General features: G+C 44.1%; 1 protein-coding gene across 1 annotated transcript; it reads right to left on the reverse strand.

Annotated features, from left to right (window-relative positions):
* Positions 1 to 486: 486 nt before the first annotated feature.
* PXDC1 (PX domain containing 1) lies at positions 487 to 25862 on the reverse strand. Its single transcript, XM_069853577.1, has 5 exons — positions 25539 to 25862; positions 12657 to 12748; positions 12254 to 12371; positions 8758 to 8869; positions 487 to 2125 (listed from the first exon to the last, which is right to left on the reverse strand). Exons 1-5 carry the CDS (start codon positions 25792 to 25794, stop codon positions 2008 to 2010), a joined length of 696 nt encoding a protein of 231 aa, XP_069709678.1. The 5' UTR covers positions 25795 to 25862; the 3' UTR covers positions 487 to 2007.

The following is a 25862-nucleotide window of genomic DNA, read 5'->3' on the forward strand; positions in this document are numbered from 1 at the left end:
GAATCAGGAGATGATACTGCAAATGACACTCTGCTTTTCAAAATATTATTCAATGAAATATCAGGGATGTGGAGATGAAGTAGAATTACCCAAAGTGAAACAGCAGGCTGACAGCAGGGCCAGAAACTGAAAGCAAATATTCAAGTTTCCAATCCAAGGTACCTTTTTGCTAGATGTTATTTCTACCCCATCACGGTTAAGTGAAAGCACTGATAGAAAAGTAAAACAAGTAAACAAACATAGCCCCCACCCCCAGTTCTAATTCAAGAGGCTGCTCAGAAAGCCTTTGCATGAGAGAGAACATATTCCTTTCTACTCTAGAAATGCAACATACAAGAATCTATCTACACTACCGGCAATGCATGGAGCACAGAAACAATTCACAAAGCTCAGCATGTTCCCAAAACTACTAGAAAAAAGGGATTTGGCATGTCTGGAATGTGCTGTCAAACAAAACAAAGGAAGACACTGTCTTAAGCTGCAGAATTATACTGAAGACAAGTTATATTTTATTTCATTAAAATATATTTTAAAAACATACTGTGTAAAATAATTAGGATTCTCAATAATTTATTATTTACATTAGCAAATTCTGTTTGACTGTTATTCTATAGATAGAAATGAAAAGTCTACAGAAAGGAGTTATATCAACTTCTTTGGGACCAAGTAAGCCCCTTTACCAAGAAACAAGTCCAAAATGTATTCCTTCCCATTTCAATCCCTTCAAATTCATGTTTGCAAACAGACTGCAAAAACCCCAATGGAAGGTAGCAATGGTGAGCATTGAGTGCTCTCAGTGAGAGCCAGGATTTCAGAGCACTCTGCAAGACAGAGACACGAGGGAGATTTTAACTTTGCACTACTCAGTAGTCAAGAGGCTGCAGGATCCCATTTTGTTCTTGCTTCCACTGTCCTTCTTCCACTGAAATCCATGATATTACCTGACAACAAGGCCTGCACCCAGACTTGCAGGTGGATCTCGGAAAGCTGGACAGACTCCTTGAGCCAGGCTGGCAGTGGAGAGAGTGTTTTTTTGTAACACTGTAGACACATTGTAGCTTATAATCCTTTTTCAGTCCAAACACAACATAAATCTTATTGTCTTCCTCCCCATCCTCTGGGGAGAAATATGCATAGGGAATTATCTCTCTGATGTAAATAGCTGTAAGCACCATTCATATTTGCTGGTCCACACGAAAAATCTCTTATCCAAGTGCCTGCCGTAGCCTTGATTGTTCTTAGCAGGGCAGCTCAGCTTTCCCATCAGCTTTCCAGATCTCTGAAATCATACAGGTACCCAAACATCATGCACAGTCCATTGCAATGCCAGCTGCTGTCTTCTTTACTATCCCAGAAAAGAGCTGTTGCCTCATCAGTGATTATACAAAACCCCGTGATTAAAAGAAGGAAAGCGGTCAGCTCATGTGCTCTGTTTACTGGAGGCACTCCATGGTATTTCTGACATCTCGTGTAAGGCACCAGTCATCCGGTAGCTGAGCAAAAGTGACCCACAAGACCTCCATTAAGCAACTGAAGAAGGAGCTGACAAAATTCAGCTGGTTTGCTCGCTTTCTTGCTGACATAGCACTACAAGCGTGGTCACGCCACCTGGGGAAGTTTCTTGTGGTATCCTAAAAGTGGAAGCCTCAACTTGCACTGCAAGCCAAGGAGCACATTACAGCACAAGTTTCCAATGGCTGTGTTAGAGTGGCAGTTCCCACAGACATAGTAGAGATATTCTCGAGCGCAAAGAGGCCTCTGCTGCCTTTCTTTCACAGAAAACAAGTTTGTTGTTAACCGTGAAGCCATTACCTCCGTACAACACGTCTCCATAACACACAAGAGAGGGCCAGACCGCAAAACCAGCTTTGTGCTGTACTTGCTGCAACCTCTCATCTGTTGGTCCTGCCCACACAGCCTTGTTCCCAGAGATGCGATGCCAGAGACAGCAGAACCTAGAGACGAAGAGATTGGCTGGATGCTGGCTGACCACATCACTGAGCAGCCTCAGTCCAGAATATCAGTCTCAAATGGGACCAAGTGGTAGTATGTCAAATTGGTGACATAAGCTGTTGGATCGTCACTGTCTTCTAGCTCAGAGGTAAAGTCACTAACACTTTCAAACCTAAGGAGAAATAAATTGGAAAACAAACAAACAAACAACAGACAACAAAAGGCATTAAGTCATTAATGTTCGTTTAGAAAAAACAAATCAAAGGAATTGGAAGAAAAGTATTGAGGGAGAGGGAGAAGGCTAGGCTAGCTGAAGACTGACCCCTGGAAATCTTGAGAAAATACATTTGTGAGGGGAAAAAGGGCTTCAGGTAAGAATACTTCTGCTGGTACAGCAGGTTATATTGCTGAGTAAATGTAGCATGTGGACTTGTGTTGCAGAAGTATTTCTAATGCTGGTTTACAGCTTCAGCTTTGTGAAGCTCAGTTTGCAAGACAAAGATCTAAGAGTCCAAACTCTTCTTACAAAGCTTCAATAACTCACTCTTTGTTTTGGCAATCTGAAATTTGAATTCCTGCTAGAAGTTGTCAAGGAAGGTCCATGGATCATAGAATCATAGAATAACCAGGTTGGAAGAGACCCACTGGATCATCGAGTCCAACCATTCCTATCAAATGCTAAACCATGCCCCTTAGCACCTCGTTCACCCGTGCCTTAAACACCTCCAGGGAAGGTGAATCAACCACCTCCCTGGGCAGCCTGTTCCAGTGCCCAATGACCCTTTCTGTGAAGAATTTTTTCCTAATTTCCAGCCTAAACCTCCCCTGGCGGAGCTTGAGGCCATTCCCTCTTGTCCTGTCCCCTGTCACTTGGGAGAAGAGGCCAGCACCCTCCTCTCTACAACCTCCTTTCAGGTAGTTGTAGAGAGCAATGAGGTCTCCCCTGAGCCTCCTCTTCTCCAGGCTAAACAACCCCAGCTCTCTCAGCTGCTCCTTGTAAGACCAGCTCTCCAGCCCCCTCACCAGCTTTGTTGCTCTTCTCTGGACTCACTCCAGAGCCTCAACATCCTTCTTGTGGTGAGGGGCCCAGAACTGAACACAGGATTCGAGGAGCGGTCTCACCAGTGCCGAGTACAGAGGGAGAATAACCTCCCTGGACCTGCTGGTCACGCTGCTTCTGATACAAGCCAAGATGCCCTTGGCCTTCTTGGCCACCTGGGCACACTGCCGGCTCATGTTCAGTCGGTTGTCAACCAACACCCCCAGGTCCCTCTCCTCCAGGCATCTTTCTAGACAGACTTCTCCCAGTCTGTAGCACTGCACAGGGTTGTTGTGCCCCAAGTGCAGGACCCGGCATTTGGCCTTGTTAAACCTCATGCCATTGGACTCAGCCCAGCGGTCCAGCCTGTTCAGATCCCTTTGCAGAGCCTCCCTACCCTCCAGCAGATCGACACTTCCACCCAGCTTAGTGTCGTCCGCACACTTGCTAAGGGTGCACTCGATGCCTTCATCCAGGTCATTGATAAAGACATCGAACAGGGCTGGACCCAGCACTGAGCCCTGGGGAACCCCACTTGTCACTGGCCTCCAGCTGGATTTCACACCATTTCCCACCACTCTCTGGGCCCAGCCATCCAACCAGTTTTCCACCCAGGAGAGTGTGCGCCTGCCCAGGCCAGAGGCTGACAGTTTCTGAAGCAGAATGCTGTGAGAAACTGTGTCAAAGGCTTTACTGAAGTCCAGGAAGACCACATCCGCAGCCTTTCCCTCATCCAGCAGCCGAGTCACTTTGTCATAGAAAGCGATCAGGTTAGTTTGTCAAGACTTGCCTTTTGTGAACCCATGTTGACTGGGCCTGATCACCTGGTTCTCTTCCATGTGCTTCATGATAGCACTCAAGATCACCTGCTCCATGACTTTCCCTGGCACTGAGGTCAGACTGACAGGCCTGTAGTTCCCTGGGTCCTCCCTGCGACCCTTCTTGTAGATGGGCACAACATCAGCCAGCCTCCAGTCCAGTGGGACTTCTCCAGTCTTCCAGAACTGTTGGAAGATGTTGGAAAGGGGTTTGGCCAGCACATCCGCCAGCTCCTTCAATATCCTTGGATGAATCCCATCTGGCCCCATAGACTTGTGGATGTCTAGTCGGGCTAGCAAGGCTTTGACTACCTCCTCTTGGATCATGGGAGCCTCATTTCACTCCTCTAGCTCCTGGGTTTGTACACAGACGGAACGACTTTCTTTACAATTAAAAACTGAGGCAAAGAAGGCATTAAGTACCTCAGCCTTTTCCTCATCGCCTGTCACTGTTGTTCCCTCTGTGTCCAATAGGGACTGTATGGTCTCCCTAGTCCTCCTTTCATTATTTATATATTTATAGAAGGATTTTTTGTTATCTTTCACAGACTTTGCCAATCTGATTTCTAGTTGAGCCTCAGCCCTTCTGATTTTTTCTCTACACAGTCTCACTTCCCTCCTGTAGTCCACCCAAGAGGCCTGTCCCCTCTTCCAGAGCCCATAAATGTTTCTCTTCTTCTTGATATCACTCAAGATCTCTCTGTTCAACCAAGCTGGCTTTCTCCCCTGACGGCTTTTTTTCCGGAACATGTGGATGGCTTTCTCCTGAGCTGCTAGGATTTCCTTTTTGAAGAGCTCCCAGCCCTCATGGGCCCCCTTGACCTTAAGTACTGTCTCCCATGAGACTTTGCCAACCAGCCTTCTGAAGAGATCAAAGTCTGCCCTCTGGAAATTTAATGCTACTGTCCTACTAACCACCCTCTTCACTTCACCTAGGACAGAAAACCCTATCATCTCATATTAACTGGGAATCATTAAGCTATAATTTCTCTGACATCAGCCTACATAACTTTATGCTAGCGTAACCTACTGGAGACAACATCAACGGCATCTACTTTCATAAACCAAGATTCAACACTTCCTAGAAAGAGCTAAGATATAAATGGAAACTATTACTCTCCGTGTCCTTGGATAAGCAGAAAACCTGTCTCTTTATAACCTATGGAAATGAATGCACTGAAGAGTTTGCTTTCAGTAAAACAGGATGGCTATTGCCTTTTAAAATTGTGTTAAAATACAGCTGCACAGCAGACTAGGAGGGCAAGTTCTCATTCCTTTAGATAGCAGTCTTCGGTAAAAGGGACTTTTATGACTCCTCACTAATATGACACTGACTCTTTACAGCATTCGTCATAATAACACCTGAACTTCACACCTCGTGACACCTGGTTACCACATTGCATTTAAGATGAAATGGATCAAAACCATTATTAATTTGTTTTCATGCCCCAGGGCTCCCTTCCTACAAACGAATGAACGATTTCTTGGGCCATAGCCTTTTTTGTCAGGGAATTCTGGATACCTCTACAATGAGATTTTTATGTGTCTAGAAGACCACTTTCACTATGGTATCAGAAAATCTCCATAAATAATACCCAGAGCCCATCCCATCCCATCCACCTCCTCCTCACCACACCCATATGCATATGTATAAATCATAGGCCAGTGAGAACCATGGTGCATGAAAACAAATCATCTTGTCATCCCTGACTTTCAAAGCTGCTAGTGAGGAAGGAAGCAGCAAGTGAACTCTGGAAGAGTGAATCATGCAGCTGAGGTCCACATCCTTCCCTTTTGTTCTCAGAGCATGTTGCAGCAACATAAAATGCCTCAGTTCCCACACAAGAATGGAAAGGAAACTGCCTTTGTTTCCCAGCTTTACTTAGCCTTTTGCCCTGTCACTTTACAGGTACCTTCTCTGGGGCTGGCTTCTCTATGAGGCCAGATTTCTAACACAATAGAAAAAATGACTACAGTGTTCTTCCTCTAGACCCTTGCTGTCCTCCCCATGGCATGAGATTTAGGTTTTGACAAGAGAACATCCAAACAAAAAGATATTCCCGAATTCCCTTTCACTTGTTTTGATATTTTCCTTCCTACTTCCTAACTTCTGTGTTACAACATGAACTTTTGCAAGGATTACTCACTGTCTCACACCTACACACAATCAGAAGGCACCAGCTTGTTAAAACTTACACTTTCCTCGGTTACACATGTTCCTGTTCCAAAGAGGCTTGAATTTCTGAAATAAGAAAGCATTTTACCTCTTCCCTGATAGAATAGCTGTTAAAGGCAATCACTGCAGGCCAAGGATTTAATCTCATCTCTGTTCAAGCAAAGGACTTGAAAAACTGTCAAGTTTCTCTTTCATACATTCCATCTTTAATATTTTGAAAGAACTTGCATTTATTCTGATAGAACAAAAAAAAATTAAATAGAAACTGGAAACTTGCACAAGAGGGAAAAAGAAATCCTAACCTATGTCTGACTATACGACATGTTTTAAACATCTTTTTAGGCTGGCATACTTCAGCTTTTTGAATAGCAGATAAACAGATAACCTCACCCTAGAGAGCCCCAAGAATCAGGTATTTCAGAGGATCTGAAGGGTAAACAGACAAATCTCCCACTCCCATCTCTCCCCAAAACTTTCCTTAGAAGCATCACACGTTTTTGGATAGCATGGTCTACACATCCTGCAATGCATGGACACAGCTCTGTCTTTTCCACACTACTGCCTGGTCCTTCTCACCTCTTTTTTAACTCTGAGGACAACAATGGTTTTTGAGCAGAAATTCATGGATTTTCTCCTGCAGTTCCATTGCTGTGCTCTTTACTTACAAAGAAACAGAAATGAAACTGAACTTCAAATGTTTATTACCTTCATTCTTCTACTCCCTCCAGGCTGTTTGCTTGCCTGCATGTGTGGGAACATGAGCAGAAGGGATTTCACTTGGTATCTTGCAAACATTTCATGGATCACATGTGCTGTCTTACGGTCCACGAGTGATCCATTTATGGTCCACGAGATTATGAAAAACCAGTGGGGTAGACAGAATGAAGAAAGTAGAAGAGGGGCCAAGAAGGCTATGCAGATTCTGTTCTCCTTCTTTTGTCAATTATATAAAACTAGGTTATTACAACAGGAAGGCCCCACAGATTTTGTGGTTATTCAGCCTCACTGATAGAGCACAACAAGCAGTATGTGAGGTATAAAGCAGTGGCTTTCATGTGCTGTGTTTATACAAAGAGCTTTCCTTGCTTCCAGAAAGGAACTGTGAGCACGGAAGCCTGCAAAGCACTGCTCTGGAGCACTCATACCAAACCAAGCTAAATAATCGAGGACTGTTTACTACAGCTAGCAGCCATATAGGACACCCAACAGTCAAAATGCTTTTGTGCCAACAGGTCTTTTTCCCAAAATAATTTAACACTGTCTCTGCAAATGACTCTGGATGTGTAGGCTCCTAATGCTCTAACTGCTGCTCTTACTACTTTTACCAAAAGTACCACAATAGACACCCTGCGCCTAACAAAGGCCTACCCTTTGTGCTGTAAGACAACTGTCCTCATCATTTGAACTCCTGGTAATGCATTACAGTTAGTAATTGCATTTGCAAGGAAGAAGAGAGAAAACACAGCACACAGAAGCCCACTAACTCACAGGAGCAACCCTAAGTGCAAACATGGCGTGAGATAACAGTTCAGATCCTTTCATCACCTTATGTACAAGCAGTACCTAAACAGATCTCTTCCCACCTAAGACTAAAAAGCACTGGGGAAGCATTATCTTTTCTTGTCAAGACTAGGATTTCATTTTCCTGGAAATATCCTGTATCTAACACACCACCTCTGTGCTGCTTTTGCACTGCCACCCATGAAAATCTCTCCCATGGATCGCAAGATGCCTGTGGTAACGGTAGCACCATCCTGAAAAGGTCCATCTAATACTGGAGTGAATGTGCCAAAAAGCCTGCATGTCCAACGACGCAGCCTTTGCTGCTGGCTGAAATGGCAGAAGCGCAAACAGTCCTGGAGAAGAAGGCACCTCTCACCAAACCAAAAGCATAGGTTTGAATGCACTGATCTACCATATTTCCTTTCAAAAAGATTGCAGAATACTCCAAGAACTACACATAAAAGGACTATTTGCACCACATGGATGGTAAGCACACTAGGTTCACTACATTTCGCAACAGTATGGTGTAGAGCCAAATAAAATTAGACAGAAAATGAAGGAAGCAGAAAGCAATTACTTCAGAACAACAGACTGAGCAACTCCAACTTGCATAAATTCTATAGTTTCTTCTGCAAGAAGCTTGAGACTTTTCAGCTGATGTATCGCTCGGTAGGTAGCGCTGCAGACTAGAAGTTAATCAGTGCAGTAGGATCTCGGGGAACGATTGCTGCCTCCTGAAGCTCCAAGTGCTCCTCTCCAAAATATACAGGTTTGCTTTGCAAAATGTCTGCTTCAAGTATACTGACAGCCAAAACACAAAAGTCATACAAAGTTTACTGTTGCTGAAAGGGAAAAGTTCTCATCTGAGGATATATAAGTCCACAAGGAATGAACCCTGATTTAAGAATAGAAAATACCAATCCTGTAAATCCAATTTTACAGAAACCAAAAAGAAACTACTTAGGATTTTGAAGGATTTTAAAGCTTCTTTTCTGGCCCCTCCTCTATTTTCACCTGGCATGACCCCTGTGACAACCAGAGTATTTTTTCGCACATGGTCCCTGGGATCAACCATTCTCACCAAAAGCCATTTTATCCATTTTAATGGAAAGAGATGTGAAGCCTTAGCAATCAGACCCAGTCATCTTTAACCAGTCTGAATAAAAAATGTACCAGTATTGCTCAGAGGATAATTTTTTGCTGGGCGGGGGAGGTGGGTGGGTGGGTGGGGAGGAAGCTACAGTTTATCTGAAGCTGACAGCGCTTACAAGTGTTCTGCTGAATCTACGTCCAGATGCTTCTCTTTTCCGTTGGGTATACTGTGGTCAATGACTATTGTTTCAGTGTTGGCTAAACAAAATCCATTTGATCGCATGATTTCTGTTGGGAGAAGAAAAACAACAAGATGAAAAAAGAATCTGGAAAACAACTGCTTATTGTATGCAATTGACATGGTTATGAACTGAGACTTCTGTGTGACACTGAAAATCTGTACATGAAAGCAGGAATGAAGAGTTGGCTTCATAGCTTCTTACATCTGCAAACTGCTTCTTACATCTGCAAAATACCATCTCCTATACTGCCTTCAACTCTGCCTGTTTCTTATTGTGTAAGAATCCTCCAACCCAAAATAGCTACATTTTACATCTTGTTCCACTGACTTACTACCATGAGGATAATTTGTAATTAAAGAATAGTATTGATGTGAATGAGAAGTTAATCCGTGTCTGTGCTACATGGAAAGGCAAACTAGGCAAGTCACGAGGATTTCTTCCAGCCTCACCATCTCAGATGAAGTCAGGGCCACCAGAAAATGAACATACCTCTCTTATATAAATCAACATTGACTTAAGCGGGATGCCTCCCTGTGTTACACCCTTACATTATCAGCACAAACCAAAGGAAGTTAGTATGCGGCAGAAAATATGGTAGGGACAAATCGTGTGTACAGGGAATCCTCAAACAAACCATTTTCAACTACAAATACAGATCAAGTAACAAGGATGAGAGGAGATGGGAGAAAGAAGGGACGTAATTTTTTTAAAGTGTATATTTACATGCCCTTACATTAAGGTAAGGTCAAAACTCATTTCCATATTTTTCTTGAGAAAGTAATATTTGACTTTCAGTCTGTATTTTACTGAGACTCACTTCAGCAGTGTATGTTTTGAGATGGTCAAAAAACACTGAATCCCAGCAGAATCACACTTCTGTCATGACTCATCTTGAACCAACATTGTACTGCAGAATAAGATTTACACCATAAATTCAAATTCAGCCTTCACCTAGGAGGGCAGCTCTTTCTCTCTTCCTCATCCCCTGTCACCCTGAACATGATCATGTGAGGGACAGCTTGTTTTTTTCAAAGATGACAAAACATTTTTGCCAGCTTTTCTAAGTCTGCAAGCCATGTAGAAATCTGCACCGTGACTAAAATGAATGCCATAGTGTTTTCCTTATGTCCTTGACATGACCTGAGAGTTACAGAATTTCATTGCCGTGTGAACTGCTTTAGACGTTAACATTTACTGCCATCTACTGACGATGCCACCAGACACCAAAATAATTTCCAGTGTGCAACATTCAGGCCAGGTAAAATGCAATTGCCATCAAATTTCCACCTATATTCTTAAATTCTTTGTAGGAATCATTTAAATTATAAAACCAATCACCACAAGATGCTTTTGGATAGCTGCAGAGGTGGGAAAATCGTCCTCCATTAATTGGGTATGATTTGTCTCTACTAAAATTAATTGAGAACTAAACAAAAACATGTTATTATTCAGCTAATATGCTCCTTTACACAGAGGGTCCTTTATATGGAGGCTGAAGGAGGGCTCCCTTTACTGCTAGCCTGTCCATCAGCCATGCACCTTCATTCTGAATTTATGTTCATCTTGATCATTTCTTTGTTGTACCCATCCTGTGACATATTCAGTCATGCACACAGAAAGTATATGTCCCCTGAGTGGGTACACATCCTCACAAAAATTACACAGATGCCTTTCAAACACCAAAAAGCCCCAAGCCAGAGCAGCACTGCAGTTTCTAATCAGTACAATTCCAAAGATATTTATTCTTTTATATTTGGCTGTTTGAAAAAGAACAAGGTATCACTAACTGCAGCCACCCTTTGGAACAATTTCATGGCACACAGTTTGAGGATCCTTCATTTCACAATGGCCAGCTGCTAGGACCCATTTTGCAAGAAATTTACCTCAGGTTTCCACACTGACTCAAGAAATCATCTAAACCTCCCTAGTCACAGATGTGGTGTGAGACATGCTGGCTCCCATCTCTCGCTCCCAGGAAGCCAGACCTGTGTGACTGCCCTTTAAAGTATGACCCTAGGGGCTCTTCTTTATAGTCCCTGTGCTGCCCTGCAGCCTACGCTCAGGATGGGGGCTATGAGAAGTCACCAGCCCAGATGGGCTGGTAAGACCATGCCTCTCAGTGAGGCTCTGTATTACACAGTACATTTCTGAAGAGTTACTGATAAGCTTGTAAATCATTTACAATTTAATTAAAAGAATAATTATTCAACAGCTGGTTTAGAACCAGAGCTCAAGAACAATTACAAAAAAATCTACCCTGTGTATAAGATCAGTCCTGAAGACACACTGTTTATATCTTTAGCATGTTTACATGCTGACAGGCCATTAAGCAATGGACTATTAGTACCTCACTAGTTTCACACTAAACACTTCATGCACCTTGGAAATAGACTCTTCTGCCAACACAAAACCAGCAGTTGCCATTAGGCTCACACAAAACATTTCAGTATACAAATACAAAATCAGGTACAGCAAAAGTCAATAAACTTTTTTAAAATGGTCAGTAGCAGACGTAGGCGGGAAAGGCTGATAGAATAGGCAAGGATAGAATAATACTGCTCTCCATTTTACCCGCTAACAATCTGTGGTTTAGAAACTGCCTCTGTCTCCACCTGTGACAGATCTCAATGTATTTTTCCTCAACTTGCTTGTCTAGTTCCTTTTTGAAGTAATTTATGCTTTCAGTTCCATTGTATCCTGTGACAACGAATTCCACTCCTCAACTGTGTTCCATATGGAAACAAAACAATACTATAACCTTTTTGTTTGTTTGTTTAAAGTCTGTTGCCTGTCAGTGTTATTGGATAATCTATAGTTCTTGTATCATGAGAAGCACAGGGTAATCAACCTTCTATTCACAGCTTTATAGACTTCCATCATAAACCCACTCTGTCACCTCTTATCAAAGTTGAAGTGTCCTTTATTTAACCATTTTCTTAGAGAAGCTGTTCAACAATCTGAATCCTTGTCCTCTATTTGTATGCCTTTAAATTCTATTATATCCTTTCTGAGATGGAAAGACCAGAATTGTGCACACTGTAGTCAAGGTGGGGTGGTGCTCCTTTCTTCTGCTCTCCCCTCCTTTCCTAACAATAGCAAATACTCCCACTGCTGGTTTTGCTCATTGCTTGGCATTGACCATACATCTTCACATAACTGCATCAATAGCCTCAAAATCTCCTTCATATGTGACAATAGTGAGGACTGCATTTTCCTCACATCCACTTCTTCACATTGATCAGCCTTCAATTTCACCTGCCACTTTGCTGTCTGAATTATGTCAAGGCTAATCGTATGTTCGATATTATAATGCAGACTACGGAGAATTATCTTTTGAATTGCTGGTGGAGAAAGAATAAGGGAAACAACAAACAAAGTCATTTTAATTTTGTAATTCTTGTGTCGTTTGTAGGACGCTAACAACTCTTACCTGATATTTTAACTGGACTTTGAAAGCTTGGCTGAATCTTATGGACATTGTCATTTTTTAGAACTTGGTCCAATGGAGATCTCTCAAAGAATGTGAGGACAACTTCAGATCTTGAATACTTAAAAAGAGAAAAAAGAAACAGATATCTGTTTTTACCAGTAGTTTGCTTTATCCCTCTCCTCCCTTTCCACTCCTTCATAGTACGACAGAAAAACTTTTTACAAGCAACAGCCTGGAGACACCATTGCATAGTTCTGGCACTCAGCACTTCTCCAATACACTCAATAAAGTGCAGCTTCTTTAAGAGCTTGGCAAAGCCCAGCACTTTCTAGTTTGCATGAGAGTGAGTGTCACCATCAAGGAGGAGTCAAGCTGGGCTAAATGTGGAACGTGTCTTACTCACCTTCCAGGGCATGTTTATAATAGTCTTTAGAAGCTTTTCTACTTCATTAAGTCTGGCTTCTATATCATGGGCTTCTTTTATTGTGATGAGTCCTAGAAAGAAAGTAAACAGATCATGAATACAGGCAAAAGCACACTTTATGTGCACACTTTCCACAACCAGAAACAGCTGCTCAAGCTGTAGAACGACCTCAGATATCATGCCTCCCAGAAATTATGATAAAGGGTGTACCTCAAACTGAGGTGGGTGTAGTTACAAGCAAAGTTTAAAGTCTGACACAAATTCAGCTGTTTATGATCATATTTAGGAGCTGCAAGACAAGCAGAAGTAGAACCACCTACTCCCTCACCCACAGTTTCACTACATAGCATTCCCAGCAGTGATAATCATACAGCGCATTTTCTACTTCCAAGAACCATGATTCATCCTTTTATCCGTCAATAAAAAGCAAATGAAATCCCAAGAAAACAAAAAAACCACAACCCATAGATAAGAGGAAAATGTAAAACACAAGCTAAACAAAAGGCTTTGAGGGCAGACGTGTATTTCTCTGAATGAAAGCCCCAGTGAGTGGCCCAAGGAAGATTTCTCAGTATCATGTTCTTCAAGTGCAAAACAACTTTTTGAATTTTCTTTTATTACTCACTGAATTACCACAGTGCTGCAGAAGGGATTAAAATGGAAATTTTGCTGTTCAATGTCCAGAATGATGCCTTACAATATTCTTATTCTGAATTGTTCAGTATGGAGACCTTCAACTGTAATACCATATTTCATGTGTATAACCTGCAGGACATCTGCAACTTCCCTTTCCTCTAACAGATTCAGGAAAATTGTAGCACAAGTTACATGAATACAGAGGGAATATGAGAAGTAAACCCCAAAATCTTGCATCTTTCTAGTAGGCCTTTTATTTCTGACCTTTGTAACGTACTTTTTCTAACCCAATCATCATTTCAGATGTACATTTGGGCAGCTTTTCCAAGGAACAGAACACATGTATGAAAATTAAATACCTTAGAGACTATTAAATTTAACAAACTTCACTGTTAAAAATTAAAAAAAATACAAAAAGCTAGAGGAGAAAAAGACCAAATAAATAAAACCCATCTAAATAAAAAAAAAACCCTAAAAATCTGCAATGCAGTCTATGAGAAAACACTTCACTATACTAAAATAGCAAATGGTAAACTCTTGGTGCATCTCCATCTCCCTATTCAAAGTCAAACATACAGAAAGAGCCATCAAACATGCATAGTGTGAGGATACCATCCACAAAATATTCAGTCTGCATCAGTCCTTGTTGCTCGTTACTGATGAGATATGATTCCGTACAAACTTTCCAGACTAAAGTGTGACTCCTCAGATTACAGCTCTAAATAGAACAGAGATTGTCTCCAGAGCAACCAGGTTTAGTTGATAGTTGTCCCACAAAAGCAGCCTGGTTGCACAAGCCTTTCTATTGCTCGACAGTCCCTCATTTTGCCTGGTTTTGTCAGCACTGCTACCTCCTCACCCTGGTACACACCTCTCCCTCTTCTGACAGCGGAGCAGAGCATACTAGCAGGGACATAAGAACAGCAGCCATGTATCCTGCTTTGACCAGTGTATACTACCATCAGGTTGTTTTGCATGGAAGTTCTCTGAAAGGCTGTAAATGCAAATTAATTCATCTACATGGGTCCTCAGACTGCATATTAGCTGAGTTGTGCTTGATGGTACAGGCCTGAATTGCAGACCAGAACCCCTAATCTTCTTAACTAGCGGGTGTGAGCAGGCAGGGGTGGATAGGCTTCACCCCTCCGCAAACATGTTCTTATCCCACATCTGAACAAAGCTCAAACCTTTCAAAAAGTCTTTTCATCTTCCCTAAAAAGAAGCTGCCAACGGTCCCATGGCTCAGGCAGTCATCTGTGATGTTAGAAATATGCTGTTGCCCTGAAACAGCCCACATCAGAGAGAATGAAGATAGCCACCCGAGCGCTGGCTACCACAGGGTGCTTCCACTTCTCCTGTTGGTATTGGTTCAGTCTGTATAAATACTGACACAGACAGAGCATAGACTGTCCAACTGCAGCTCCCACCTCACAAGCAAACACCTCATTGCTGACCCACCTGGAATTCAGCATTCAACTGCTCTCTCAAATCTGTCCTCAACCTTGGACCCTTTCCCAAATAAGCATTTAGTGTTGATACTAGTATTTTCCCAGGAAAAGGGATACTTTGAAACAAATTAAGATATTCCAACCATGGGGAGTGGGGGATGGGGGGGGGAATGAAAACAGAAAAAGAAAAAAAACGCCTCACCAACAACACTGAGCATTCATCCTGTAAGGGAAACTAGCCAAGCAGTTAGGATTTTCTCTCATTACTAACCAGGGAAAGCATCTGCAGATCCATACAGCCTTTTTATGCTTCAGCATAGAAGTCAGACAAGGCCGTAAGCCTGTCACACTATCACAGATCACCCAGTGGGAGGTTTTACAGCTTCTTGCAGTCACCAGGAATTTCCAGCTCCAGTATTATTTCCCCTTCCAGCTCTTGGAAAGGCACCAGCCATGCAAACCCACACTCTAACTTGGAAACTGGCACAGACAACTTGTAACATCTGACACAATAAAAACTACTCCTTACTGAAGCTTTCAGTCATATCAAAACCAAAAGGCAGACAGCGTAGGAAGAAGTGTGAGTAAGTGATACATCTGCCTGGACAGCTGCCTATGTATATGCTTAATGGCTACAGAAGTACAGCTTTGAGGTCTAAAGCTGCTGACCTTACATGAATTCCCTGCACAGGGAATTCAGTTTGGCTGGGCCAAAGCCTTCCTTTCCATACATCTACAGTCCACATACACAGAAACCACTTGACTGGCTATATATATATATTGAACTCTGTAATTTCTTCTGCAATAGCCACAAAGTTTGTAAGGCCCTCACTTATGTTAATTCTACAAGTCTGTTTTAATTTAAGAGTTAACAGATGCCCTCATGGTTTTTAATTAGTCATAGCCTGTGATGCTATAACCCAAAGGATTGCTCACAGCCCCACTGCCCTGTTTCCTGGAGCAAGGCACTGCCTGCCCAAGCAGCCAGGACAAGCAAAGTCCCTGGTCCTTCTTTTTGCTTTCTCTCAGTGCCCACTAAGCCGTTGCTGTCATCAACCACAGCACATACGTGCATGAGAAATGCTGTGGTTTCATGAGGTGAAGTCTCCAGTGGCAACACTGCTTTAAGGTGCTCTCACCCTCCCCTGCAACTCATTTCCTCTCCCACACCGCAACAGAGGGCTGCCTGTGTTCTGCCACCACAATTATGTGAGCAGCGGGAAATACCTCGAACCACTCTTGTCAAAGGCTTCACCTCAGGAAACCCCAGCCTTCACAGAAGCAGCACAAGACTGCAGGTTGGGATGCCTGATTCAAACTCCTTTCTCACCCAGGCACTATGTGTTCATTTAAGTAGCTCAACTGAGTTTGAGCAGGAATCAGGACTCGTATAAAGAAGAGTCACAGAACTGCATCAGAACTTTCCATCTCTATTCTTCTCTTTGTGGGGGTTTCTCCCCTGCCTGTAATCTTTTTCCTGTTTGGAAGCTTCGATGAGGCAGACAGAAATGGAAAAATGGCCAAAGAGTGGTGTAGGATCTCCAGATGCTGGAAACGTCTAGACAAACAGACACAAGGCACATGCCGGCTGACTCCACAGTCAGAGCGCAGCACCTCCAATATACATTAACGCTGACACCAAAACATCACAAGCTGGATGCATCTGGAGCGCATGGGACTCACTGGTCACATATATAGCATCTATATAGCACCTATACCAAATCCTGAGGCTGTTGTGTGTCTGCCTATGAACCATAAATACATGCCTATTTTTCCATCTGGGACTTTTAGAACCCAAGTACACTTTTTCAGACAGTTTGCTATAAAATAAAAATAAGACACCAATAAAGCAAAAAAGTAGCCTGGAACCAGTTGCAATTTCTTCTACTTGTTCAGTCATGTAACAGAGCTGAGCTCAGCGCTGGGAAATCTCTTTGTGAGGTCATGGTGAAAGGCTGTTCTCATGTTTTTTTCTCTGCTCTGGCTGCTGTCTGACTGCTAATGGAAAACACATGCAAATTCCTCCCAGGAAAACTTTGCTTTCTGACTTATTACCCGTACTGTGCTTGGATAATTAACTATCATTTCAAGTGATTTAAATGCTATAAACACCTATGTTTATAAGGCTTGAGGTAAACTGGAGCCCTACTGGCTGCTTTTTTTACCACAAACCCTGTTGCCAAATACCACAAACCTCTAAGATTTCTTCACTTGGCACACAAAGGAGCTCACACACTGTCAGGAGGGACAACGCAGGCACACCACCTAACCCAGGGTGGCACTCAACTGTACCTGGGATATTTGCTTCTATCAGGGTTCTATTGTGTGCACAACCCTGTAGCCAGTGACCTCATTTTAGTAAAAGAGAAGACAATTCCTTTGATATCTTCTCTGCCCCTTTGCTGACCATGAGCCCCAAGTGGAGTCCTTAAGACTGGATAAAAGGACTTGCCCACAGTTTGAAACCATGCATACATAGCAACTTCAGGCATAACAACACGCCTCTGGAAAAACACAGCACAAACAGCACCAGAGGCCTGCAGTATCCTTCTTGCTCTGGGACTCTGGTGCTGGAGCAGCTGTAGAAGGCTGAAAGAGAGCAAGAGAGCAGCTGTGTACCTGGCACGCTGGCTCACAGCGTGGGTGAGGGGCCTTGAGCTGTAAAGGAGCAGGAAACGAGATCAGCAGAAAAGGAGAAGGAATGGGGAGCCAGTTCCTGATGTCAACACACGAGTCCTGGTATGCTCGTCCTATTGCTGCCATGAGAACCACCAAATCTGCGGCTAATGTTATTCTTACAATCACAGATAATGCTGTGTGCTTCTACCAAATGATGCAAGACGGGAATCATAGCATGTGCTCCATAGCTCATAATGAAATCCCTGTGCAGTCCTGATAGTCAGAGTGCATGATAAGCACATTGTCTCAACAACCTTCTAGTGCCTTCCAAAAAAGAGTAAGTCCATGCATAAGTCAAGCATGTCTCATATACCATCTCTCAATGATGACACTGAGAAGTCTGTTTTCTGGAGATGTGTTGCTATGTACGAGTTGCTATGTATACATGATCTCAGCTATGGGCAAACCCTATTTCTCCAATTTGAAGGACTCTACTTCAGGCTTGTAGTCAGAAAAGGAAGAAAGACTGTCCAAGAAATCTCCTACTTCGAGGCCAAGCAAGAGCAGAATCCAAGGTGTACTTTCTGAAGACGTGTGCAAAACAGAATGGTTATATTCCTAAATGCTGTGCATTTTAGTATGTACATGAAGATTAAAATATTGTATTGAGCCTTCCTCACCTAATCCTCTCTCCATCCCCTACAGGAAGACTGCAGAGTAGATATCAAAGTGGAAAAAGGAGTAGCAAATAAATCCACAGACAAATCTTACTGCATTCTACTAACCTACACTGCAAGAAATATTTAAGGCCTATAGATTCATATCTTGATCCCATCCTTATCTCTTTGCACAAGCCCATGAGGAGCAGTTACATATTTCAAATCTTCAGGGAGGACACATAAGCTGTCTTGCACAGAAGACTGCTACTCTGCTCTCTCCCATGACCAGACTGTATGTGTTCATCAGCAGATATGCTCCTTTACACCAGTTACAGTATTAATTAACACTGCAGCGCTCCATCTTTTTTTATCCTGAACCCTCATTCCTGTTCTCCCTCAGATATGTTCTAATCTATGTGTGCACACATACAATTCAAGATGTAGATGGAGCAATAACTGGTCCCAGGCACAAGAGGAGGTATAGAAAAATCACAGAATAATGCCCAATGGAAGAGTTCAATCTGGTTCATCCAAAGAAGAGCCAAGTCCAAAGTCAGATCAGGCTGCAGCGGGCCATGTCCCATCAACTTCTGAATGTCCCCACAGATAGATATTCCACAGTATCATGGAGGAATTGAAGCTACGCAGCTGGGACATGGATCAGAGCTGAAAGGTGGCAGCTCAGCCCAATGACTTCAGTTATTTTTCTCCTTTGCATTGTATCCCATTTCCTCCCTCTGCTCTTCTCAATACAGCTTCAGCTGGCGTCTTTCATGGCCATATCACCCCTCTGTTCCCAGCTGCTGCCCTGGTAGCATCCTTCCTCCCCACAGACATCCCTAAAAGTCGCTGTCTGGGAACTACAGCATTAGCCATCTATCTCAGATCGGACTCTGAAGAGGCCAAAACAGCTCCCACTTGCATCTGCCTCCCCTCTGGTGGAGGAGAAGAGGATAAAAGGTTGTTAGAAGGACAAAGGAATACTCAGGGGTATGTAAAGGCAGGAAATTAAAAAAAAAAAAGCAGATGGGAAAGCTTGTTTCACATAACTTTTCTTTAATAACTCTGCAGAAATAACAACACAGGAATCCCTTAAGTCCAAAGACATGATAAGATCCAGAGAGGGGGAGATAATTATAGGCAATCAGGGATATCAGATATCCAATTACTAGAGACAACAACTGTCACTTTTCTGTTTTCTTCTGGTTATTTATGCTGTCTTCTGTAGCCTCTGGTTCTCAGCACTAGCGACAGGATCCCAGAGCTAGCTACAGCACTGGTCTGACTTAGTTTGGCAGCTCTGGCAACCCCTCTTTGATGCCTCTTGCTTAATTCTACAAACCTCCTATCTTGGGGCAGACGCACTTTCTCCTTCTTCTCATGGGAAAATTCATCCGTCTCATACAACAAAAATCACCACAGTCTCTAAAGCCTTTACAAAGGGCTAACTGTTTATGCAGTATCGCTGACACAATCCATCTTGGTGGCATTACTCAGGGAGCAGCTAAAGGGATACTGTGGAGTTGGAATGACGGCTTGGAGTGGGTGTAGATTTTTTAAATGTGTTGCATATTGTGCTGCCTTTCTTAAACTTGATGTTGAGGGATAAAATAGGGACAGGTTTTTTTAAGAGGTATGAGTGCACAAACTGCATGTGAGTCACTCCATACTTTTAGAAGTCCTGCTAGGTAGCAACAAGCACCTTGAAGATACTGAGAGATATCTTTTAGATGGAGAAAGATAGAGAGCTTTCAAAACCCTGCCTGCACTGCACACATCTAGCTCCAGCACAGGCCGTTTCTTCTTTTGCAGTTCATATACAGCAGATGTAAAAATAGGGATAGAGCAGACAAATGTCCAACTGAAAGCCCCCAGATAAAGGGTTGTGGCCATGACCACCCGAGGACTCTCGCACATCCAAATACATGTGCAAAGCACAGGAGGCAAGTTAAAAGCTCTAAAGTCCAGACCTTCCAGTGGATGTGTTTTCCACACATGTATTAATAATTACAGGATCTCTTAGGATCTCTGGAGAGGACACAACACATCCTGGTGACAGAACTCAGCGGACAGGTTTTCCCCACAGAGCTCTCTGTCTTGATGCCTGATGAGTCACAAGAAACAAAAAGATGTCAAAGAAGCATGAGATAAAAGCAAACAAAGCAGTCAAAGCCTGATAAAAAATGCAAGCTCCTACAGCCACTTTTAGCACTGGTTTCTTATCAGGTGAGACCTGTCACGAAAAAAACCTAATTTCCATTCCTTTCTACCAAAAGCCTCTCAGACACCTTGCTTCAACACAATACAAAAAGGCAACTTGCGCCTAGCTTTATAATGACACGGCCAGCTTCATTTATCTCCATCATTAGTGATGAACCATGAAATTCAGCTAATAAAAAACAAACCCATAAGCCCCAAATTTGATTTCAATTACACAGTGCTGCTAGAGCCTGATAACCAAGAGCTTCATCCTTTGTCTGCCAGACAGAAGCTCTAAGCAAGCTCCACTAATGAACTGTTGACAATGTCAACATGAAAAGAGCACAATAGATGCAGTGTATTTATCTGTATTGTCACAGCACCCAAACACAGCTGCTGTCTGTGGAAACCACTATGCTGCTTCCATAGAGCTCCTTCTTCTCATAAATCACACTCCCAGATGGTCTTGTAAACAACAACAACATTATAATGCAGTATATATAAAAACATAAGTTATGAACGCGACATTTGCAAGCAAACATAATGTTCTTGGGCTAGCTCTTTAGGAACTGCCTTCTGCTTTGTCTAAGTCCTTCCAACAGCATCCCTGGAGGAGCATCCCACGTCCATCCTGGTGCATAGCCACTCGGACTGAGAAAACAGCCAATCATCTGCTTCTCGCATGAGGCAACCATGCTGGAGGGCAGGCACGAGCCTCAGAGCTACAGCTCAGCATTAGTTGTCTGGGAGGGACTGCTCAAGGTCTGCTGCAGGGGAAGTGTGGCTAACTCTATGCTACAAGGGAAGCTACAGACATAAAGTTCCTATAGGAATTCTCCACCAGCTTCTAGAAACGCACAGAGGTTGAGGGGTGGTAAAAAATGACAGAAAAGTTCTGGAGAGCCACAGATAACCATGGACAGCAGCAAGGTGGTGAGGGAAACCTGGAGGCAAAGAAAGGAAACAGAAATTGTCTCAGGGAAAGCAACCTGGAGAAGCAGAGAGAAAAACAGAAAGGAAAGCAAGGGAGAAAAAAGGCCACGACAGGGCAAAATGAGTCAGAGGAGGCATGGAAAGAAAGAAAGGGAAGGAATATTAACACTTTGGGAAGAGAGAGCCCATCTAGTGAAAAAAATTATCTGTAAGATTTCTAAGAGCTTCTGACTTAATGGCTTAGAGTATCAGAGCAGGACCAGGTGCTACATGTAGGTGCCATATGCACAGCAACATTGGAAAAGCATCTAAGCCTCAGTTTTGATGACAAAGACAATGAAACAGTGGCAGATGAGGACTGCCAGAAACCACCCTTCCACTCTAAGGGCAAAATATATCCCAGCTTTGAAAGGCTGTTAATGCACCCTTCTGGCTTCCTGGTCCAGCACTTACAGGGCTGATCCTGCCCACATGGAAGTCAGAGGCAGGTTTCTGACTGCACTGAAGCTAAATAAATAGGATAAATCTTAGATGAGAACCCCTTAGAAGTAATATACTTAGAGACAACGGTGGGGTGGAGGGTACTTTTCCAGGTTTATTTAAACTTTACTTCCAGTGACTATCAGGTCTGTTGCAACTATTTCTAAATAAGCAATTTTAAGTTGGTTCTAAGTCCATAATGCTGTCCTTCTCATTAAGACTGATTTACATACAATAGTTGCTTATTTTACATATAGAAGCAGGCAGTTTAGTAACATTAGGCCATATTCTACCTCCACAAAGAGTGAACTAGCCTATGTTTTTCTGTGATCCTCTTTTGTGCACTTGCCTGAGGCAAGGGATGGGCACATTTCAGACACAAACAAAATACTAGCAAGTTACTAGTAACATCACAGTGAATCACAGTCACTCACAGGTATGCACATAGCTAACCTTGTTTACCAGCTTGCTATTAAGATGGTTTGTGTTGTTGAATGTCCTTGACCCTTAACATCATGGTAAACTCCAGATGCAGAGTGCACTTTGCCTCATGTTGTTATTAGTTATCAAAGATAAGACCAAATTCAATGGATGCCACACTCCTGCCTGGACCTTCTCTCTTCTTATATCAAAGAAATGGTAAGATGAACAGCCAGTGAAGAAAAATATACCTCCTGTCCTCTCCTCGGTAATCTCAAGGCAATCTGCAGCTCTGAGAAATATGGAGAGGGAGAGCATTGTGAAAGTCAGTTCAAGAGGATGGGGACATGGAGAAAGGAAAGGAGAAGATGGGTTTGCTTAGGCTGAATGAGAAAAGGAGCATGCTCCCCCTCAGTATTAGCTGTCTGCTGAAACGAGCTATGATGGTAACAACCAACTCTTTCTAATATTGCTGACGCTTTAAAAAATATCTTTAAAAATGTTAGTAGCATTAAACAGCTCAAGCTTTCACTTCTCAAATATATCCCTTAAATGCAATGTACCACAGTGTGACTGAGCTGTAGGATAATGCTAGTCCTTTTAATGCTCCTTAGGCAAATATGTAGGAACTTTGGAATCCTTCAATGCAATGCAAATTTGGTTTGCAACATTTTACCACTTCCTCCAGACAAAAGGCACAGCTAATATTCACCTTCTTTCAGAAAGCCTAAGATAAACACGTACACACATATACAAACTCACATACATATGCAAATATGTTTGTGTGTATATAAAAATACACACAAACATATATGACTGAATGCTAACGCGCATAAGAGTGTGCTTTTGTCAGGTGTTTTTGGTGGGTTAGGTATATTGAGCTTTACTATAGGCAGCAGGATATCTACTTTTGAACAGGACGTGAAGAAACCACGCTTACCCCACTAATTTTCTAAAGACTGGACATGCCCCGTGCAATTGCTATGTACAGCCAAAGCTTTGCGTCAGTGTTGCCTAGTTGAATGAGATTTTAATGTTTTAACTTTGTGAAGTTACACAAGGCTGTGGCCAGTCGCTTTAAAATGCTCACGTGACGGATGCGTTTTGTATGCAGAGAAGCACACTCTGAAAAATGGTTTTCTTTAGAGCAGGAGCAGTGTGATTTTTAACAAGATTTTACTGAAATTGTGAAGCATGCTGTGATTACTTGGAAACTAATCCTGATTCTTATTCCATCTCTGTTGCAAAGCTAACCCCCACCCCTCCACGCAGCTGAACAGATCAAGACCTGTTTATGTTGGGTTTCTATTTTTCAAATCCTGGACTGATGCTCTGATCATTCCTGATTCTACTGAAACCAGTATGCCTATTCCTGAGAAAAGGATAAGTGAAAGTTGCTGTCTTCAGGTTGTAGGCAAGAACAGAGCATGGCTCATGAGAACAGAGCCTGTTCAAAGCACAGGCTGAAGATGCTTACTCTTTTCTGGCTTCCTGGCTGTTGGTGCACTAACGGTGTATGTTACTAGGAACTCGATATAAAGACAGTGCAAGGGACTGGCTCCAACTCCACAAGTGATGTCTCAGAGAGATGTGAAAACAGTTTAATATTTTGCAAAAGGTACGACAGATCTTGCAGCAAGAGAGGAAACACTCACTTGAGAAAGACGCTCAGGAATGAGAACAGATTTAGGACGCGCAGGGTCTCTTGTTCCTAAGCAATAAGGAAGGAGCACACGAAGAGGGGCAGGAGGCTAGGGCCAGAAGGGAGCGAGTCCATCTGAAGCCAGATGCAGCACACACACCAGCTCAGCTGCCAGACTACTCTTCTGACCCCATAAAGCCAACAAGTACAAGGACTACTGGTGCCCTGGGAAGTCAAATTTTAGTCACAGTGACCCTGGAGGCTACCGTGCTCTGCAGGCTACAGGCAGATCTGTTCCAGACCTACCTGCATCCTCAAAAGCTGTGGCCCAGCTGCCATATCATAGAATCATAGAATGGTTTGGGTTGGAAGGGACCTCAAAGATCACCCAGTTCCAACTCCCCTGCGATGGGCACATCCCACTAGATCAGGCAAGGGTGCATCCAGCCTGGCCTTCAACACCTCCAGGGATGGGTCATATACATTTAAAGGCCACGTTAGTTAGAATTTATTGCCACCCAGCACTACTAAAAATCACACTCAGAGTACTTTAGGTAGGGCGTCCGCAATGGATAATATATTTTCACAATATTTTAGATCCGTGGTCAGCAACCTCATTGTGCGAGACTGGAAATTACACAGTGCCGGGCATACAGCAGGGCTGAGAGACAGGTTGGGGGTGGGAATCTGCAGGAACAGCCAGAGGACTCCCCCATTTCCAGCCCGCACTCCAGTGTGGGGAAACAGCCCCACTCCGGCACCCAAGCATCTCCGAGCCCGGGCTGGATGGCGAGGCTGCTCCCGTCCCGGCCGTCTGCAGAGGGCACTCGGTGCCTGCGAGAGGCTGCGGGAGCCTCCTCTCCGGGAACAGAGCCCGCCGTCCCACGGGCAGGGCTCGGAAATCAACGTCGTGGCCGTAGGCAGGGTGGGGAACCAGCGCCGGGAATGCCAAAACACAGAGCCTCTGCTGGGAGAGGGGGGGTCGACACTAGCAAGGCGAGAGGCAAAGCGAGAGCAGGGGCTTCCCCATCCTCTCACAGAAGAAAACAGACGAGGAATATCGGGTTCTCCCCATCTCTGTTCAATCAAATCATCTATGAGTAACCATCTACGAGACTAGAAGTGCTACGTACGCATCTATTTTCAGCTGAACGGATGCTCCGCACCACCCTACACGCTTGAAACTTGTTAGAGCAAACCACATAGCTATGTCTAAAAAAACACCCCAGAGGTTAAACAAATTAAAAGCAACCTCCAAAACAGCTCACAAGCACTTTCTGCTCCAGCACAGAGAGGCCCGAGCACGGGCACCATCCCCGGAGCTGGGATAAGCCACTTCAGACACAAAAACACAGAACCGCTGCCGCAGTTCCCCTGTTTTGCAGAAGTTATGCGAGGAATCATGCCAGCTCCCGGAGTTGCTCTATCTCCTGGCAAGCGCCGCAGAGTCTTTTTTTTTTTTCTTCCCCCGGTCTGCTTGTGGCAAACAACATACCAACGTGCGGAGCTTTTTCAGCTTTTCCTGCCAAGAACCCCCCCGCGCATCCCTCCTTCGGGAAGGAGGCCGGAGGCAGCGAGGAGGGGCGGCCCCCGCAGAGCCCCCCGAGCGCAGCGGGGACAGCCTGGGCGCCGGGTCGGCCTCCGTCCCACCCGAGCGTTCGCAAAATAAACGACAGAAACCACCGGGAGGAGTTTCCGACCGCCAAGCGCCCCCGCGGCTTCGCTCCCGCCCCGTCCCGCCCGCTCCCGCGGCGGCTCCGGCTCCGCTTCCCCCGGGCCCCGCTGCCCGGGAAGCTTCGGCCGAGCCCTCGGGCGCTGCTCGAACCTTGGAGCAAAGGGGAGCGGGACAGCTCGGGCCGGTCCTCGGGGAAGGAGTCGAGGAGGCGCTTGAAGAGGCGTCCGAGGTCGGAGTAGCTGCGGTGCAGGTAGAGGACGTTGCGGTCCGACCACTCGGTGCGGATCTCGTAGAACTCCTCCTCGTCGCCCCTGCGGCTGATGATGAGCCGCCGGATCCCGTTCACCCAGCAGCCCCGCACGTACATGTTCACCAGCGAGGTGCCCTCAAACACGGCCGAAGCCATCCCGCCGCCGCATCCCCCGCCGCAGGGCGAAGCGCGCCGCCCCGCGCCGCGGCCAGCGGGAGAGAGGG

This window comes from Phaenicophaeus curvirostris, chromosome 3 (genome assembly GCF_032191515.1).
Source record: "Phaenicophaeus curvirostris isolate KB17595 chromosome 3, BPBGC_Pcur_1.0, whole genome shotgun sequence".
NCBI lineage: Eukaryota > Metazoa > Chordata > Aves > Cuculiformes > Cuculidae > Phaenicophaeus > Phaenicophaeus curvirostris.